Raw genomic sequence first — 15,784 nt, 5'->3', positions numbered from 1 at the left:
TTTATGGATGTAGTTTCTACAAGGCCAAGACTTTACGGAAGGAAAGTAAAGCCTTTCCTCAAATCTTCTTTCGGAAAGAACTATTTGAGTCCTAGATTGGGTCAGATCTGAGTCCATTGCCACCCTTAGTTTTGAGGTGAGGCTCTACTTGTTTTGAAAGAGTTCACATGTCCTACATAACATTGAAAAACGTCTATATACGAGTGAGGCTCTAAACAATCAAATTAAGACACCTCAAAAATTTCACTAGTAGATGTTGTTTTGATGCCAAATATCCTCAAATTGACCATCTCAACCTCAAGATGCATGGATATGGGAAAAAATGGATTTCAAGTTTTGGAAATAATTCATTTTGTAATGACTTTCAATTTTCTATATTTTCAAGGTTTCATAGATCTGTTCGATCTACACTATTTTTGAAGCTTCAAATTTAATAATTAAAAATAAAAATAAATTTTAAAGCTATCACAAAAACTTTTAGTAATGAAATCACATTCATTGATACTATTTGAAAGTTTCCATTACTTTTAATTTTTAGAAACTCGATCTTACACAAACAGCACCCATAACATTTTCCCCTATAAAATTTAGCTTGGACATGACTTTTAGGTAAATGGGATTTGTGCCAGTCCCATGACCTGGCCCAGGCCCCAAGCCGTTCATCTTTTTTATCTTTAAATATTTTTTTGGGTAATTCAGGGAAGATAAGCCCTACCCCATTTTTCACGTAAATTAGGAGCTAGCTAGGGGTGGTCTCCCCATTTTTCACGTAAATTAGGAGCTAGCTAAGGGTGGTCTTAGGGCGTAGGGTGCTACCACCGGTCCTTTCACATTCTGTCTGAAATCCTGGCGTGCAACCATGCTCCGTCCCTCGATTTCTTGCCTGATGCGATGGTTTATTAGGCCTACAACTTTAAATAATTTTCTCATTTCTAGGTATTTCCTTCCTGTATTTCACCTTTATCTATCTACATATTTGCTCCCTCCCCCTCCATAAATTCTGGCTCTCAATCCTCAGGAAGACCAACCCATTTTCGCTGTGCTATCAGAGAGAGGGGTGTAGCAGTAAGCCCACCCAGAAATCATCACCAATCGATTTCTATAGGGTGAGGAGGCTCAGTAACTGCGTGAAATTGGCGAGTGAGAATGACATTGTCACCATTCACACCTTCAAGAAGCCTACTACTCAAACTCCCACTGCTGCTACTACTACTACTGTTGCTGCTTAAATCTTTTCACCTCAAGCCACCCTAGTTTTTCCCTCATCTATTAAAATTTTCGTTAAAGATTTGAGACTTCTTTCTCTCTCTTAATGTTGTCATTATGTCTCTTAATGTTGTGCTTATGTCTCTTATTGCTGTGTCACTCCTGTAATGTGTACGCGCAATCTGGATGTTGAGAAATGAGTTTGGGTAGCAATAAATGAGCTTTCCAATTACACTTCCAGTCTGCAGTACTTTGTGAGGAACAAAACTCTCTCTTTCTCTTTTGTGTGTTGAGGAATTAGTTTATCATGGTGGAAGAAATAATTACAATAAATAAAAATAATAAAAGGTGGGAGAATATACTCTCTTTCAATATTTTTTCATGAGATCAACTCTTTACCGAATCACCAATTCTCTACTTATAAAGAAATGAGATCTCCCCTCTAAATACACTTAGAAGATAGAAAACAAATAATTCAAAAAAGGTGCGGTTTCTATAAGGTTGCAACCTCAAACAATCCAATTAAAGCACACCTTAAAATTTTATCATAACATGTAATTTTGTTGTAAAGAATTATTAGTATTATCTTAAATTCTATTTTCATACCTAATTGGAAAATTATAAATTCCAAAAATGGTTAAAATCAAGTAGATCTATAAATATATGAAAATCTTGAAAATTGACGGTCTAGAAAATGTGTTGCAAGATTCCCCATTTCCGGGACTCAAAAACTTTTCTTTTTCTTATTTATGCATCTCGATGTCGAGATGATTGATTAGAGGGTTTTTTCAACATTAAAACAACATTTATGGTAGATTTTGATTCTACATTTTTAGGTTGCAACCTTATTTAAACTTTTATCAAACCACCTCAAAAGTCATGTCTCCCCCTCATCAAACTATATTAAGTAATTTTTATCCTAACTAAACCTAATTAACATTTATCTTTCTAAAACCAACTTAATCATTTGCCAAATATTAAAACCAACTACATCCCCAAAACAACTCACATACTACCCCATTCACTAAAACAAAAATTAAGGGCCAGTTTGGATGTCCAATAAAAATAATTTGTTATTCATAAAAATTGCAAGTTTTTCAAATGAAAATTGAAAAAAATACAAAGCCTTTTTTCTATTCTTATAAAGTCTATTAGGTGTTACACGAGGATTTTATTTTAGGCCCCACTATGGATTTGTAATACTTTGTGACAAATCCCTCGCCTCACCAAATGGTCACTCCCTCTTCCCCTCTTACCTCCGTGATCTCTTTTCTTTCTCTCTCTCTGCATATTTTGGTTCAGTGTATTAAGCTTATCCTCGCTCCAAATGTCGGGTTTCCATTGATTCTGATGAACCCTAGGGTTTTCTACGAGGACTTATCCGTCTCTGCAAATTTGGGGTTTGTGTTTTTTTTTATGACCATCGGGGCTCTCTCTTTCTCTTTTTCTTTCCAAAAAAAGCCATCAAATCAAACAAGAAATAGAGAGAAACCCAAATCCAAAATGGGTACCTCTTGTTTTGTTACAGTGGCCACAAATTTTTACTTCAAATCTCTAGCCCCTCTGTTTGAGCTCTCAATTTTTCTCTTATTTGCAGTCAAAGTTCCCTTATTCAATTTATTGACAGAAGAAGAACCATATTTTTTTGGATTTATGAGCTTCACCTTTGATGAAACATTCCCTTTGCTTTCTGAAGCCATGACCCACAAATCTCATCTTAAATCCCTATTTTCTCTCACTACAACTTCGAGAGAGAAAGTGGATCCTAGAGAGGCAAAGTGTTGGGCTCAAATCAAAGATGTAGCTAGGCCACACCATGACCAACTTCCCCTCCTTCCTTTCACAAGAGACAAGAGAGAGGCTTGCAACCAGCGATCAGATATGGTAACCTTGGCTTCAACTCCTTGAGAAGTTGAGAGAGAGAGAGAAAGAGAGTTGGGTAATGGGTAAATAGCGAAAAAGCTGGGTGTGGGGTTTGCACAAGGTCGTACTTTCATCCAAAAAAAATCAAAGTCTCACTTGAATTTTTTTGAACGATAACTTTTGCTTTGATATGACAATATTTTTTCTTTCAATTAAAAAATCTAGCAAAATCATCCGGTAATTCAAATAGTTCAAAGTCGGTTTCACAAGATTTTTGGATTACATCCCAAAAATATTCCAATTTTGGGTGCATCCAAACCGTCACTAATCTATTAAAAAATAAAATAAAATTTTGATAACCCTAAATTACCATGACCACCCCCTTTCGATGGACCTTTTTTTTTTCCTCAATTACGCGCCTATCAGAAAATTAAAACACGGGACACGAGGAAAATGCACATGTTTTGAAATATTTTTTTATGCATGGAGCACTCTATGCATGTACTTTCTGGTCAAAGCACCTAGCTACATTGTTTTTTTAGTCTAAAATTTTGTTAGCCATATACCAATTACGAGATGATTATTTAAACAAAAATAATAATTTCGAGTTTTGTTGTATTTGATCTATCCATTAAAAAATTGGACGGTCTCTATTCAACCCCGAAGCTTTTTTATTTTTATAGTAGATAGAAATTTTATTCTATTGGTTGTAAGAGTATTCCTAGCACGTATTTTACCAAAGTGAGTAAATAGATAGTCTACTCCCGCAAGAATAAATAGCTCCAAATGTTTTTTTGAAAGATACGTATTTCTTGAGTGTTGGACAGGTACCTAGTGAAAAAATAGATCAGTATGTCGAATGAAGGGTACTCAATAAGGGGTGCTCATGATAATTTACGTAGAAAATGTACTCATTTCGGAATAAGCGGGTGGAAATACTGTTCATACGTGCATTTGTCAAAGAAGTCACCAAACGTCCAGGCCCACATGAGGTTATATTAGGGAGTGTAGTCTTTACACGTGGTGCATGAGCCTATATTACGGAGTGTAGTCTTTACACGTGGTGCATGAGCCTATATTACGGAGTGTAGTCTTGACACGTGGGGCGTGATCCGGGGAGTTGGTAAAAAGAGTAGGACAAAATAATGGAGAGGGTGCAAAATAGGAGGGCCATACAAAGGGCCAAAGGCCTCTCATATCATTAAAGGGACATCAATGCTTTTTTTATTACTTGAGAGTTTAGACAATTTTTTTGTTCTGATTTTGCATTAGGAAAAATATTAGGACTTAAAAGTATTATCACTTCATATAAGGTAAACTTATGAATTATTGTAAACTCAACGACGAAAGGGTGGCGATCAACCATTAATTTAGGTTTATTTAACTTTTTCAATTAATAGAGAGATTGCCAATACACTCATATTTGGCAAGGGACGAATTTGTGGTCTCGCACTATTGGGAAATGTGATCTTGGCCTACGTGGTGGTAATCTATTGATATAGCATCATATATATGTTGAGAAATGAATTTGGGTAGCTATAAATGAGCTTTCCGATTACACTTCTGGTCTGCAGTACTTTGTGAGGAGCAAAACTCTCTCTCTCTCTCTCTCATTTGTGTGTTGAGGAATTAGTTTATCATGGTGGAAGAAATAATTACAATAAATAAAAATAATAAAAGGTGGGAGAATATACTCTCTTTTAATATTTTTTCACGAGATCAACTATTTATCGAATCACCAATTCTCTACTTATAAAGAAATGAGATCTCCCCTCTAAATACACTTAGAAGATAGAAAATAAATAATTAAAAAAGGGTGCGGTTTCTATAAGGTTGCAACCTTAAACAATCTAATTAAAGCGCACCTTAAAATTTTATCATAACATGTAATTTTGTTGTAAAGAATTCTTAATATTATCTCAAAATCCATTTTCATACCTAATTAGAAAATTTTAAATTCTCAAAATGGTTAAAATCAAGTAGATATATAAATATATGAAAATCTTGAAAATGGACGGTCTAGATAATGTGTTGCAAGATTCCCCATTTCCGAGACTCAAAAACTTTTTTTTTCATATTCATGCATCTCGATGTCGAGATGATTGATTAGAGGGTTTTTTCAACATTAAAACAACATTTCCGGTAGATTTTTGAGGTGCATAAGTGATTCTACATTTTAAGGTTGCAACCTTATATAAACTTTTATCAAACCACCTCAAAAGTCGTGCCTCCCCCTCATCAAACCAACTACATCCCCAAAACAACTCATATAATTCCCCATTCACTAAAACAAAAATTATGGGCCAGTTTGGATCTCCAATAAAAATAATTTGTTATTCATAAAAATTGTAAGTTTTTCAAATGAAAATTAAAAAAAAAATAGAAAGCTTTTTTTCTATTCTTATAAAGTCGATTAGGTGTTACACGAAGATTTTATTTTAGCCCCCACTATGGATTTGTAATACTTTGTCACAAATCCCTCGCCTCACCAAATGGTCACTCCTTCCTCCCCTCTTACCTCCCCTGATCTCTTTTTTTTCTCTCTCTCTGTACATTTTGGATCAGTGTATTAAGCTTATTCGCGCTCCAAATATAGGGTTTCCGTTGATTCTGATGAACCCTAGGGTTTTCTACGAGAACTTATCGTCTCTGCAAATTTAAGGTTTGTGTTATTTATTATGAACATTGGGGTTCTGTCTCTCTCTTTCCAATAAAAGCCATCAAATCAAACAAAAAATAGAGAGAAACCCAAATCCAAAATGGGTACCTCTTGTTTTGTTACAGTGGCCACAGATTATTACTTCAAATCTCTAGCCCCTCTGTTTGAGCTCTCAATTTTCTTCTTATTCGCAGTCAAAGTTCCCTTATTCAATTTATTGGGAAATGCGATCTTGGCCTGTGGTGGTAATCGATTGATATAGCATCATATATATGGTTTGAATCACAACTTCATCATTGAAAACAAACGTTTTGTTGGCCTAGTATTTAGTGGCAATTATTGCTCTTTCCTCAGAGATTAATTTATGAGATCTACTGCCTTTTTTTGTTGGGTTTGTTGTCGAAAAATTTATTCTAAAAATGAATGATGCGGTCCAAAATTTTCCATTATTTAGATGGACGAGCACCAATAAATCGTCTTGCCATGCCGACCAAAGACCATAGAAGTCCAAAGTTAGCATTCAACTGGAATCTCAATGCACTAAGTATTATTATTTTACAATTGTTTTTAGCAACATTTTACAATTCTTGGCAAGTTGCTATGGTATATTTTGATGGGGGAACACATCCTCTCTAACTTTTTGTTAAAAAAAATATATTTTGATGCGGATGGTAGCGTCCACAAGCACCCTTCGGTTGCATTGAAAATCTAGTCTCATTTTCTTTTATTTAAAAATTATCTTAATCGAAAATTCAAAGTGTAAATACATTTTTATATAGCAAACCAAATAAAAAAACTAAAAAATATTCCACCAGACAAAATTACTAGGGTACTCTAGTCATTGTGTTGCTGAAGATATTAGTAAATTATTTTTTATTTGGTGTGCTATGTTAAAATACATCTGCAATCTAAATTTTAGTTAAAGATAATTTTAAAAACAAATAAAAAAAATATATTTTATGACCATTGTATATACCCTTGTTCAAACTCAACCAAAGGATGATTGCGTACCCTGCCATCTATATAACACACCAACTAAAACAAATAAAAAATATTTTAAACATGTCCAAAAGATTTCTTTTGTGGGTACTCTGATTATTGTCTTGCTCAAACTATTATTAAATTATTTTTATTTGATGTGTTGTATTAAAATACATTTGCAACTCAAATTTTAGATAAAATAGTTTTTAAATAAAAAATAAAAATAAATTTATTTTGTGGCAGTTGGACAATAACCTTGTTCAAACTATAGTTACCGGGGATCGTCCAACTAGGGTGGCGCTCCCGTTCCAGAATCTAGTTCCAGCACTCAGTGGCTTGGATCTCAACCGGAACCGTTCTAATTTTTTTAGGATCTCACTTCTATTTATATGATTCTCGATCCCATTCATAACGAAACTTGATCCCACAATCCCACAAATCGAGATCTCAATTTCACACGGAACACATTCCTTTAATTGGTAGATCGTGCCCTTCACTCACAGTGTGTGTTAGAATATGTGTTAACACCACACAAAACGTTTGTGCTACCGATGGAGTAAATTGTTGTTTAGTGCCATCAAAGAGTAACCTGAGTTACTCTTCTATAGTGAAATATAAAATTCGATTTATTGCTTATTAGAGATTAAGACGAAAAGAATAAAATTATTGAAAACATATGGTTTATTTAGTTTTTTACATAATATGGTCGTGCGGGTTCACAGAAATATATGTTTTTTAAAAATTGATAGATCAATTTTACATTTAATGCATGTGCATGTAATGATAAATTTTTATTATTAAAATATTATCTCATTTATTTTTTATTTTTAAGATTTGCATAAATGCACATGTACTAATCTAAATTTTTAATTATTAAAATATTGGATGCCCTATCTAATATGTGTGTTTTAGAATATGTGTTAACACACATATTGTGTGAGTATATGTGTGTGTGGAGAGGGGGGTGGGGGGGGGGGGGGGGGTGGGGGGCGGGTGGGGATGTTTCGTACTAATGGGTAAATGAGATAATGGTAATAGATCTACTACTTTTTTTTTGTTGGGTTTGTTGTGGAAAAATGTATTCTAAAAATGAATGATGTGGTCCAAAATTTTCCATTATTTAGATGGACGAGCACCAATAATTCGTCTTGCCATGCCGACCAAAGACCACAGAAGTCCAAAGTTAGCATTCAATTGGAATCTCAATGCACTAAGTATTATTATTTTACATTTGTTTTTAGCAACATTTTACAATTCTTGGCATGTTGCTATGGTATATTTTGATGGGGAACGCATCCTCTCTAACTTTTTGTTAAAAAAAATATATTTTGATGCGGATGGTAGCGTCCACAAGCACCCTTCGGTTGCATTGAAAATCTAGTCTCATTTTCTTGTATTTAAAAATTATCTTAATCGAAAATTCAAAGTGTAAATACATTTTTATATAGCAAACCAATAAAAATAACAAAAAATATTCCACCAGACGAATTTATTAGGGTACTCAAGTCATTGTGTTGCTGAAGATATTATTAAATTATTTTTATTTGGTGTGCTATATTAAAATATATCTGCAACTTAAATTTTTTATTAAGATAATTTTTTTAAAAAATGAAAAAAATAATAATTTATGGGCATTGTATATACCCTTGTTCAAACTCAACCAATGGAAGGATGCTTGCGTACCCTTCCATCTACATAACACATAAATAAAAATAATAAAACATATTCTAAACATGTCCAAAAGATTTCTTTTGTGGGTACTTTGGTTATTGTCCAACTGCCATAAAATAAATTTATTTTTATTTTTTATTTAAAAACTATTTTATCTAAAATTTGAGTTGCAAATGTATTTTAATACAACACATCAAATAAAAATAATTTAATAATAGTTTGAGCAAGACAATAATCAGAGTACCCACAAAAGAAATCTTTTGGACATGTTTAAAATATTTTTTATTTGTTTTAGTTGGTGTGTTATATAGATGGCAGGGTACGCAATCATCCTTTGGTTGAGTTTGAACAAGGGTATATACAATGGTCATAAAATATATTTTTTTTATTTGTTTTTAAAATTATCTTTAACTAAAATTTAGATTGCAGATGTATTTTAACATAGCACACCAAATAAAAAATAATTTACTAATATCTTCAGCAACACAATGACTAGAGTACCCTAGTAATATCGTCTGGTGGAATATTTTTTAGTTTTTTTATTTGGTTTGCTATATAAAAATGTATTTACACTTTGAATTTTCGATTAAGATAATTTTTAAATAAAAGAAAATGAGACTAGATTTTCAATGCAACCGAAGGGTGCTTGTGGACGCTACCATCCGCATCAAAATATATTTTTTTTAACAAAAAGTTAGAGAGGATGTGTTCCCCCATCAAAATATACCATAGCAACTTGCCAAGAATTGTAAAATGTTGCTAAAAACAATTGTAAAATAATAATACTTAGTGCATTGAGATTCCAGTTGAATGCTAACTTTGGACTTCTATGGTCTTTGAGATAATCAGGTTTTGATTCAAAACCTATGTTTGTTAACCCATGGAGCCAAACGAGCCCTATAGTCTTGAGTGACTAGAAGTTTCTAAGGGAGTACCCTTTTTAGGAATACTTAGGTGTTCGTGAAGAAATTTAGTTAATCAAGAATCTTGAATTAATGCTACCTTTTGTAAGCTTATCACAAATCTAATTTTCGAAGATATCGAAAAAGTGATGAAAATGAATGAGATGAAACAAGGATAAAGTTTAGTTACATCACTTTCTTTCTTTCTTATTATTTTTATTTTTTCTCTCTTTTTTGGCAAGGGTATGAGATTTTATCGATAAAAGATCAAATATAATACAAAGCATCTAAATCAAAGACTCTGAAATTACAATGTCCTCTATCACTCCACACCCTGCTTAGCCCAACTATCAGCCACTTCATTGGCCTCCTTATTGGCCTCCTTATAAATATGAATAAAAGTGACCGTCCAAGACTTTGTGATATCCATGACCTACATCCATAATGATCTTAGTGGCTAAGGAGAACTGAACATCTGATTACACCAATTAATCACATTAAGTGAACTCCCTGAACAATCAAGCATCCTCCAATATACCTCTCCATGATTAATCTCACTCCCTGTAATAAATTCATCATTTCAGCATGGTTTGTAGTCACATCCGCATGGACTTGTATAACAAAAAATAACGTTCCCCATACCATCCATACAAAGACCTCCCACACCAACCTGAGCGGGGTTGCCCAACGATGAACCATCAAAGTTTATATTCACATATCCTCTCACAAGCGGTTGCCAGATGCATCATGGCCTAACCTTAATCACATTATAAGATTAGCCAGATTTAATTCAAGTTTTTTTTACATCATTTCGAAACAAACAAATTTGAGTTATTGAAGATCTTTTAGAAAAGGAGAAAGTTTATATAAGGTTGCAACCTTCTACAATAGAAAAAACTTAATAATTCAAAAATCAAATAGAAAAGAGTGTTACATAGTTAGAAAACCTTCATCTCGACATCAAGACGTAAGGATATAATGAGAGAGAAGAACTTTAATTCTTAAAAATACCAGGCCCTCGAACAGCCCAGGCCTTACTTTTTTAGGGCCTGACCGACTGGGCCTGTTGGCCCATTATGAGCCCAACATGTAGCGTTCCTCTAAGTCACTGCCCATTTACTCATAATAAGCCGTGCTTGGGCTAAGCCAATCTTGGCCCTGGCTGGCTTTTGTCCTGATAGGGCTACCCCAAACCCGGCTTGGCCCTGCTAAGGTCGGCCTCGGTCCCTGCCAAAAGCAAAAACAAATGAAAAAAAAGAAAACCATAAACAAGAAGGTCGAGTTGGGTTTAACTCAGGGCCCTGCCCTAGCCAGGCCCTCAAACAGCCCAGGCCTTACTTTTTTGGGGCCTGACCGACAGGGCCGGTTGGCCCATTATGAGCCCAACATGTAGCGTTCCTCTAAGTCACTGCCCATTTACTCATTAATTATTTATAACTCCATACTACTTGAGGCATATACCATCCCAGTTGTTGAGGGAAAAGGCTATATAAAACCCAATCCGTTCTCAATGCTCATGAATCAAACATTGTTTTTGGTTATTTTCACGATGCATTTTTTATTTTTTATTACTTTTAATATATTTTTTATCTACTAGTGGTTTTGATGCGGCAAAGTTCGCATATGCAGAAATGTGGACCTCTTAATAAATTTATTTTTAAAATGGATTTTAAAACTTAATTTTTAAAGTCATGTAATATCTTACATGGAGATCATAAATATGAAAAAGTAAATAAATTTTAAACACTAGAAATAATAATTCTAATAAACAAATATATATACGGTTAGTTTGCATTGTTTTTAGATGGAACGCTTACTAGCATCCATCTTTAATATGGATGTTTTACACTTCTAGGACCATATGTGTAGAAATGCCGTCCAGCCTGAGGGAAAGAGTTTTCCAAAAAATATATATTTATTCATGTGCTAAATCCAAAAATAATCACGCGTATATTTCATCTGTTAAGCTTTGATCCTCACAAAGATCATAAAGACGCTGAGAACCTCCCCTGTTCTTCTGTAACTGATGTTAGCTCTCAAAGCAGAGAGAGAGAGAGAGAGAGAGTGAAATGGCCCCTTCCTTTGAAGCAGAGCATGTTCTTCCCGTCGATTTTAGGCCAAAGCTGGAGAAAGTCATTCACCTCGAAGAAACTCCGGTAATCGACTTCTCCGTCATCCATTCGCCAGAATGTGGGAACCTAGAGAGCTTTCTTTCTCAAGTGAGAAAAGCATGGAAAGAGTGGGATTTCTTTGTTATTGTTAACCATGGCTTACCTCCTGAGCTATATGAAAATCTGAAGAAAGTAATGACAAAGTTTTCAGCTTTGCCATATGAGGAGAAGAAGAAGACAGCCAGAGATGTAGATAACCCTCTGGGATATCACGATAAGGACCACACTAAGAAAACCAGGGATTGGGTTGAGGTTTTTGATTATGTTGTGAAGGAGGGTATTGACATTCCTGCAAATCTGGAGCCTGATTGCAAGGAAACTGTGGCCCTGAAGAATCTGTGGCCTCAAAACCCCGAGGAGTTTCAGTAAGAATCTCTCTCTCTCTCTCTCTCTCTGCCCGAAGTTTAAGAATTAAGCATTATTCAAAGTTCTAACCAGTTCTGAAAACACTTTCCCATTTGGGTAAGGCTGATCCGGTTCAGAATTCTCAAGGGATTGTTCCATTTTTTGGCCGATCCATCTTTTAAAACATTGATTAAAAGTGGGGATGAAGTTTTGATTGATTCAGAGCATAAAAATGGGGCAATCCCTTGAGCATTGGGGGAGAATTTTTTTCTTTTCCTTTTTTTAATGGTGGCTAGAGTGGAGTGGAGTCACTGAATTCTGAAGGGATTTTGATGATTCGTCCTTCGAAATCACCATGGTGGAGTGGAGTCGAACCTAATCCAATCTTAGTCCTCGTTTAAGATTATGAAGCTTTAACCTTCTTTTTCTCTGTTACAGGAAAGCATGCCAGGCCTACGGTCGAGAAACAACGAAACTGGCATTCAAGGTGCTAGAGACCATTGCTCTGGCTCTTGGAATGCCGGCCGCTCGCTTTGATCCATACTTTGAAGAGACAACGACCATTGTTCGCTTAAACCACTACCCTCCTTGCCCCTCACCTGAGCTAGCCTTGGGTAAAGGTCCGCATGTTGACACCAGTGCTTTCACCCTACTCTCCACTGATGAGGTTAGCGGATTAGAAGTGAGGCGTAAATCCGATGGCGAGTGGTTCGGGTCAGCCCCACACCCAACTCCTTCATCTTTGTGCCAGGAGACGCCTTCCAGGTATAATGAAAAACCCCAAGTTTCTTTTCCCTTCGTTTTTTTTTTTTTTTTTTTTTTTTTGGTTTGTTGGGTAGTTTGATGATAGGTAGTTTTGTTTGACAATAAAACTGCTGATTTCTGAAGCCCAAGACCGAGACCAACTCCTGTCGTCGTTCGAATTCACCCGCTTGTTTTTAAACTTGGAATTCATTTCAATCTTTTTGGGTACGTTTGTTTTGTGGGAAAAAACTTTGTGAGGAAACTCTCTCTTGGATGACTACTGCTTTCCCATGTTTATTTTCTAGGAAAGCAGAGTATAATATAATCGCTGATAAAGCATTTTCGAAGCTTCTGCTACTATTTGTAAGATAGATTTTGCAACTATGCTGTTCCCAAGTTGATGAGAAAGCACTTTTCCGTTAAAATATTTTCCCAAGGTGATGGGAAAGCTCCTTTTGGATAAAAAAACGCACCACTCGAAAAAAAATGATTCTATGACTTTCCAGGTTTTGTTGCAGTCTTCTTAAAACAAAACTCAAAATGACTTGTTGGGATTTCCAGCCTTTTGCTCTTTAGTCAATGTTCTTACAAGCAAATGGCTGTGGTGTGTGAAAATTTTTGCAGGTTTGGACAAATGACCAGTATAATGGGTTGTTGCATCGGGTGGCGGTGAACTCCCAACAGGAAAGGTTCTCCTTTATCACTTTGTTTACACCATCCTATCATGCAATTGTGGAGCCTCTTGAAGGACTGGTTCATGAGGAAGATCCCCCCAAGTATAGGCCATTCAAGTGGGGAGAGTATCTCATCACTAGGAGTCTCAACAATTACATGAAGTTGGACAAGCCTGTTCTTCAAATAAGTGACTACAAGATTAGAGATTAGCCCACTTTCCCCTATGAATCAATTACGAGTCCGAATATATCTCTAGTGTCCGAATCTATGGAGTATCGATTAATGATGTGTCCTATCGTACTCGCCTACGGTAATGGTGATTTCTATTTTTCTGCTTTATTTCATTCTGTTTTTTCCTCAAGCCCTTTGTTTGGAAGCAGTTTATATAAGGTGCCTACTTTTTAGATAAAAGTAAGGCGCACCTCAAAATCCATCGGGAAATGCTATTTCAACATTGGAAAGCCTTTCAGCTGATCATCTTAATATCAAGATATATGGATATAAAAAAAAAAGGAATTTTTTTTTTTTCAACTCTTAAAAACATTACATCTTGTAACATATTATATAGACAATCTATTTTCAAGATTTTTTTCAAGTGTTTTTAGATCGTCATGATCCACACTATTTTTTAAGCTTTTAAATTTAATAATTAGGTGTGGAAACAAATTTTTTCATGCCATCATAAAATTTTTTGGTAGAACTACATCTTCTAGCCGGTTTAGAAAGTACACCTTACTTTAATTGGTTACGATGGAGACCTTATATATATATATATATATATATATATATATATATATATATATATATATATATATATATATATGTTATTGTATAGATTGTATCATACCATATTATCCATACGATACATATCCATACGCTAACAATATAAACTACACCCTGCCATTACGCTTCATTGTAAGGGCAAGGATTCAACAACGCATTGACAATGCTAACTAAAGGTTAATAATCCAAGGGAGCAAAATTTCTCCAAAATATACGAATTTAAAAAGGAAAGAGTTAGCGAGGTCCAGGCATTCCGATAACATGTAAAGAGTCACTCCATATCCGATTAGAAAATTTAGCTTTGACATATGGAAAGTCTCAAATTGATCATTTCAACCTCAATTGTTATGTATGTGGAATCTATGGATTTCAAATCTAGGTATATTTTATCTAAACTCTACATTTTCAAGTGTTTTCAGATCTTTGAGATCTACACCATGTTTGGAGCTTCAACTTTTTGTAATCCGGACGTTTTCAAGCCATTATAAGGTTTTCCAACAAAGGATCTACATTTTTTAGGAGGTTTTGAGGTGTGGTTTTACTTTTTTATCACAAAACCTAGGCCTCATATTAACCTAATGTATACAAATAAAAATTAATAATTAACAATCTTAATTTTGTTCTTAAAAAGTCAACATTATTAAGATTTGGTTTTTGAATGCATGTATCCACTTTCCTCCCTAGTTTTGTTAAGAGACTGAATACCATGAAACCATTTATCTTTATTACAAGAAAGTCACAATTGCTCTTATCTATTAGATGTCAAATTAGATGATTCGGGGTGTGTCACGCATAGAGGATAAAAAAACAAGGTTTGAGAAAAATAACAAAAAGAAAAATAGTACAGAAAATTAAAAGAGCATGACACAATGAGTTATATGGTTCGGCAAAATTGCCTACGCGGTAGCAAGATTCTCTTTAACTAATAAAAAAAATACTATGCAAGCATGAAGAATACAAACTCTCCCAATGCCCTAAAACAGAGTTTTTATCTCATCAAAACACCCACCCAAAGGTTTAAGGAACTTACCCTCTTTTGTTGCATCTTATTTTCTCCGTCTACAATACTACTTTTCTATCTACAAAACCACTTTTATAAAGAAGAAAATCCCATGAAACTACCACACAAGGTCCCATTCTCTTTTGATTGGTTTTTGTAAATAATAGGCTCTAGGGTTTCCACAAAATAGAACTCTTATTTTTATTTTTTTTTGCTCAAAACAAATCACGTGATTTCCTACTTCAAGTGGAATCACACCCCATAAAAATAGAAAACTCTATTTTAGGAAATGTGGCTACGTCACGTTAACATCACAAAGTTAGAGGAGTTTTTTTGGAACTTTGAATTTAGTTAATGTACACTACAACCCCACAACCACCCAATTTAAAATGTAACGGATAAGAATGATTGTAATGTTTTGTATCAAAAACAAATGGTCACTTTGTATTTCTTATGTTAAAGATAACTAAATTACTAAGTGCAAAATATTTAATGAATTTTGCAATGTCGTTCAAAACAAATATTTTTCTAATGTAATAAAATGTTTTACCATGCTCATTTATTTAGGAGTGTATCAATTAATTTATGGTATGGTTGGCATAAGGCGTCCTTATCAAACAACCAAAGAGAAGGCACCACCAAACCTGCCAGAAGATATACTTCCAGTGCCGTAAATTCTTAGAATATTTTGAAAATCTATTTTCACTCCTGATTGTGAAAAATCATTATTTATTTTATTTTATGATTTTTTTTAAAAAAAAAGATTTAATAAAAAATATTTTTT

At 34.4% G+C, this 15,784-nt stretch overlaps 1 protein-coding gene across 1 annotated transcript; it reads left to right on the top strand.

The window, feature by feature from the left end:
- Positions 1 to 11,078: 11,078 nt before the first annotated feature.
- On the top strand, positions 11,079 to 13,556 carry LOC18436528 (oxoglutarate-dependent flavonoid 7-O-demethylase 1). Its single transcript, XM_088856717.1, has 3 exons — positions 11,079 to 11,818; positions 12,237 to 12,563; positions 13,167 to 13,556. Exons 1-3 carry the CDS (start codon positions 11,352 to 11,354, stop codon positions 13,213 to 13,215), a joined length of 843 nt encoding a protein of 280 aa, XP_088712843.1. The 5' UTR covers positions 11,079 to 11,351; the 3' UTR covers positions 13,216 to 13,556.
- The last annotated feature ends 2,228 nt before the right edge of the window (positions 13,557 to 15,784 follow it).

This window comes from Amborella trichopoda, chromosome 13 (assembly GCF_054954075.1).
Source record: "Amborella trichopoda isolate Santa Cruz 75 chromosome 13, AtrichopodaSantaCruz75HAP2 v2.0, whole genome shotgun sequence".
Taxonomy (NCBI): domain Eukaryota; kingdom Viridiplantae; phylum Streptophyta; class Magnoliopsida; order Amborellales; family Amborellaceae; genus Amborella; species Amborella trichopoda.
Note: the sequence above shows the minus strand (reverse complement) of the source record. Positions and strands in the feature narration are given on the sequence as shown.